The 5,000-nt window shown below is 40.3% G+C and overlaps 1 protein-coding gene across 1 annotated transcript in view; it reads left to right on the top strand.

Annotated features, from left to right (window-relative positions):
* LOC138054021 (cytochrome b5 reductase 4-like) overlaps nucleotides 1-5,000 on the top strand; it is a 19,850-nt gene that overhangs the window by 6,614 nt on the left and 8,236 nt on the right. Inside the window, exons 6-8 of the mRNA XM_068900542.1 lie at nucleotides 2,122-2,151; nucleotides 3,618-3,743; nucleotides 4,895-5,000. The exon at nucleotides 4,895-5,000 is cut by the window's right edge and continues 35 nt beyond it. Of these exons, the coding sequence (XP_068756643.1) occupies nucleotides 2,122-2,151; nucleotides 3,618-3,743; nucleotides 4,895-5,000 (262 nt within the window). The remainder of the gene's footprint in view (nucleotides 1-2,121; nucleotides 2,152-3,617; nucleotides 3,744-4,894) is intronic.

The raw sequence follows: 5,000 nt of genomic DNA, 5'->3' as shown, positions 1-5,000 counted from the left end.
AGTTTGTTGGTTCTCTTGTTGGGTGGTCTGTTCTGAGAGGTTTTCCTGCAGGTACTGCGATTCTCCCCTCTCCTCAGAAACCGATGTTTGATTTGATTTGCGTTAATTTGAGTTGATTTCAATTACATTGTCCCCAATTAGTACCCTGGCACTAGAATAATGGAGCACCAAGGGAATCCAGTGCGTATTCCTATAGCAGCAATAGAACCACTTTCGTGGGCGTTGAAGGTGAGCTATGCTAAAGCCGAGATCGACCAGGAGCGAGTCATCTATGACCTTAGTAGATGTGAAGTCCAGTGGAGTTTCAGCCCACCAGCCGCTCCATGATTTGAGGGAGGATGGGAGTCTCTGGTCAAGTCCACAAAGCGTGCAATGAAGGTGATCCTTTGGGATGTGCTTACTGTTGATGAAGTCTTTCTAACCGTAGTCAGTGAAGTCGTGTCACTTTAAAATTCTTGTCCGCTCGTGTATGGAGGTAGCAGTGCATCCCCAACCCATCTCAGTGCTCTAACACCAAACCACTACCTGCATGGACGTGCTAGTGATACTATCACACGAGGCGTGTTCGTCCAGCGAGACATGTCGCTTCGTCGTCGATAGCGCCACAGTCAATTCCTAGTTGATCAATTTTGGCGCCGCTGGAGGAAAGAGTACGCTCTTCAATTGGTTGAACGTAGTAAGTGGCGTAGCATGCAACGCAACCTTTGCTGCGGAGATCTCGTCCTTGTCGTGGGTAATAATGCACCCAGAGGACAGTGACGTCTACGAGTCGTGGTCCCTATTGCTAGTGCGGACGTCCTCATCCCTTCCGCGGAAGTCCTCACAAAGTTAAGAACATGTGTCCGTCCCGTTGGAAAGCTGGCCTTACTGGAAGCGCATCATGAAGAAAATGAGTAACGTTTCCCCCCGGTTCACGTCATGGGCGGGGATGTTTTGGGCATTTTTCTTAAAGCTATTGACATATAGACTGATTTAGAGTCTCTTGTTCATTCATTGTAAAGTTTTGTTTGACAATCGCGCGAGAATTAAGACCTGCGTCACGCAAGGACTGGACACCAGTTAATTTGAATTAGGCAATGATGTGAGAACGGGAGGATGGCGTGGACAAAAAGACGTAGATTTTTTTCAAGCTATTCAGTCGCCGGAATATTTAGTTGAAGCTATTTTAGGTCGTTTCTATTAAAGCAGAGAAGTTATCATTACATTGTTGTCTCCATTACATTGTTTGGTTTAAGCTCAGAAGTTGCTATTACAACTTAAATAAAGTTCATCATCATTATCGCAGAAAGTGTGTGCCAAAATGGCACCACAGTTCCTGTGTGGAAGAACTGAAAGCAAAGGAATAACAATATCGTAGTCGTGTTGTAAGAGTGGAACTGACTATTTTTGGAACTGGATATTGAACTTTATTTTATGTAAAATTATTATATAATTATTTTCTTTTCTTGGTCTGTTTTGTGAGGGTAATAATGTATTTGCCTTTGAAACCATTGATCAACTCTTTTTGTTAACGGAAATGAGAAGAAATACTGTATGTGTTTTCCCAAGGATTATTACACCTTCCTGTGAAATTTCATTAGCAGATGTAAATAAACTAATTTGCATTCACTTTCAACACACATTTACATACGCGACTACAAAACTAGTTTCGTCCACAAGATCTCGACGGTTGGTTGCCGTATTTGTTTTGCATATGAAACTACTTCATGTAACAATGCATGAAAACACGTAACGAAATAATAAAACACTTAACAATACTATTGTTAAATGAATGTAACAATTGCTAAGTGTTAACTATGGTATCATATGTTTTGTTTTATTTCGTTACGTGTTTTCATGCATTGTTACATGAAGTAGTTTCATATGCAAAACAAATATGGCGACTAACTGAAGAGATCTTGTGAACGAAACTAGTTTTGTAGTCGCTTATATAAATGTGTGTTGAAAGTGAATGCAAATAAGGTTTGTTTCTAGTCAATATACCATTAAACCTTTATGTTTGCTGTATCGGTTAGACAGCAAAAACCATCCCTCTCAGGACCAACACTTTACTGGGAAATCATATTTATCTTTCTCTTATGCAACTAATGCTTTTTTTAAATCAAATATTTGTTGTTGCAGTACTCAGCAATGTCGTTACTTGTCAACAAGGTGTGTAGAATGAAAAGGATGCTATAAATATCATTATTATAGGGTTGTATTTACTGTAAACCATTGGAAGTGAACTTTTTTTACTGTTTTGATTATTCCAATACATTGTGGTCAATTTTGCTGGAATAAAGGGTGCTGCATGTTGCAAGCAAAAGGTCGAGAAAACAAGTACAGTTGACTGCAATACAGTGAACGAGGCTGTCGTATTTTTGACCAATTTTATCTTGAAATGACTTATTAGTGAAGGAACAACTCTTGCAATAAACAAATTTTTTATCGGATAAGGTTTTTGTGATGTGTGGAATTATCAAAGTGAAGTCAGTAATTACTGGAATTGAGCAAGGCTGATTTCCTTTTCTTCTGCGACCTTTTGGACAAGAAAAAACAACGAAATAGTGATGTAGTACCCTTGGCCAATTATGCAGGGTGTACATAACCTTCAGGCCCCAGTTGTTCAAAAGGTGGATAACGCTATTCACCGGATAAATCACTATCCATTGGATAGCGCAATTGATTTCGCTATTACTTGTCTACTGGATAGTGATTTATCCGATAGATAGGCTAAGCACTATCCATACCTCTTACTAACCGAGTTCGAGGTCCGTACTGTAAGTTACGCACCGAATTCTTTCCGTTGATTTATGGCCCAAGCACGAAGCGCGCGGGCGCCATAAATCGACGGGGAAAACGAGGATCCGTAACTTACAGTACGCACCGAGAAAACGAGGTTAGTAAGATATTTATTATATCTCTGAGGTTAATCCGGCGCGCGGGCAAGGAAACTAGTCAAAGTCAAGCGGAAGGTTCAACTGCCACAAAGATTGCCGTGCCAAAATTCCAAAAACTAAATCTTCTTGGCTGTTAAGTTTGAAATAGTTGCTTGCAAGATTCAAACAGTTTTCAGTACAAGTTTATGCAACAGAAATGACATGAAAAACGCGCTAGATGAAGTTTTATCGAAAATTTTAAATTTAGCGGGCTGTACAGCGGGCCGTACAGCGGGCCATACTGTAGAATACGGCCCGCTAACTTAGCCAATTACAGCGCGCGTACTAACTGAGAGATATAATAAATCGTTTGAACAACTGGGGCCAGATCTTCAAGAATCAGTAGGTTTTGCACAATTCCAGAAGTAACTGTACGTTCTTTGGTATACGAAATCAGATTAGAAGATCTGAGTACAATGTGTATTTTGCACTACGTTATCCGTTGTCATAAATGTGTCAGCAAGAGGTTAATTAGTTGTTGAAATGATTTTTTGTTTTGTTCGGTGGTTGGAACATTGAGCAATGAACATCAATGTTTCCTTCATTGCACAGAGTACCCAGACAGGTGGTGGTTACACAGGACACCAAAGTCTTACAGAAGTTTCCAGCCCTTTGATACTTGTTCAAAGTTAGGCAACGACATGCTGGGTTTGTTCTTAATTAGCGCTAATCCTGTTAATATTTTTGCTGTTTCTACAGTGCGCATATCTGGAGCCACTGGAAAAGCGGACGTTCTTTTAACGAAAGAAACCTCCGGAGTGAAATGGACAGACTTGGGACAGGGGTTACCTGGCAATAATTCACTCAAGTTGCATAAAGATAGAGGTAGGGTGTTTTTAAAGATATTGATCACAATCTATGGAAAGCCAGACCAGGGATAGATCTGGGGTTTTAGAGCCTTTAGCCAATAGATTGAGCCATTTTGAAATTCTTTTAGCCACTGACCAATAGCCGAGCGTCTTTACTGTTATGTGCCGTCACGGCAAACTTATGATATGTGCTCGTTTGATGTTTAACAATGTCATCCTTTTTTGGAAAAAAAAAAGCCGATTTCTTTGGTAAAAACATTCTCCCTCCCTGCATCGATGCAGTAGTCACAAAGTAAAGTGTTTCTGTTCGATTCATGACAAAGCCAGGGAAATTCCTTAAACCATTCCAGCTTCAGCTTCCGTTTTACCGGAGCTGTCTTACTGTCCTTGTTACTTCCTTGGACTTGACTGGTTTCCGAGTTGATTGGTTTCGAATCAGACGAGTCGGGAGACTTTCCCGACTCGGCTGGTTTAAAAAAGTCCAGACGTTTTGGCTGCTTTGCACTGTTTGCGGCCATGCGGTTTAATGAAAATCTCGCAAACTATCGTAAAACAACGGGCATCAATACAATAAAACGGCAACACTGATTGGCTGGCCTTAGTACATGACTATGGAGTGAATCAACTAATACACCAATGAAATGATTTGTCTTAACACCATAGTCGACGATCTGTTTGTATACATTCAAACAGGAAGCGAAATAACTCGAACCGTCTGCTTACAGTCAATAAGGTTTGAACTCTTAATTTATTACTTTTCGCCAAAAATTTTAGTGAAATTACATTTTTATTCGCCATATTGGAGGACTAGTAGTCATATGCCTTCTCCACCCCTCCCCTCTTACAATGTTGATTTGAAATCCGGAAACATTCTGAAAAGCTGCAGTTGGCGTGAACATTTCTTTGGGTTGGGGGAGGGGGGCACTTGAAAGGCCGCTATGAGAAGAATTTAAATAAAAGAGAAGCTTTACTTCAAATTGACGTGGTTTTTGCGTGCATTGTTGAAGGTATCCCAAGAATATTTCGTCATTTTCAGAAAACTTGCGCACGTGAGATCGTTTTAGCAGTTTGGGACTTTGTTGAGGAAATCATGTGTGGTGAACCGTGATTTCTTGTTTGTAATGTTTAATACGTATATGTTTATTCTTTTTCCTTTTTATTGAACAGAGTCAAGATTGTGGGATTGCAGAGTGGTTTCAGTAGAAGCCGTTACGCACAACTGTAAGCTGTTTTGTTGTGAACTGCCTGATGGGATTGTTATGAGAGTTCCAAT

The sequence above is a fragment of the Montipora capricornis genome, chromosome 6, assembly GCF_036669925.1.
Source record: "Montipora capricornis isolate CH-2021 chromosome 6, ASM3666992v2, whole genome shotgun sequence".
Lineage (NCBI taxonomy): Eukaryota > Metazoa > Cnidaria > Anthozoa > Scleractinia > Acroporidae > Montipora > Montipora capricornis.
This window is presented reverse-complemented; position numbering and strand designations above follow the sequence as displayed.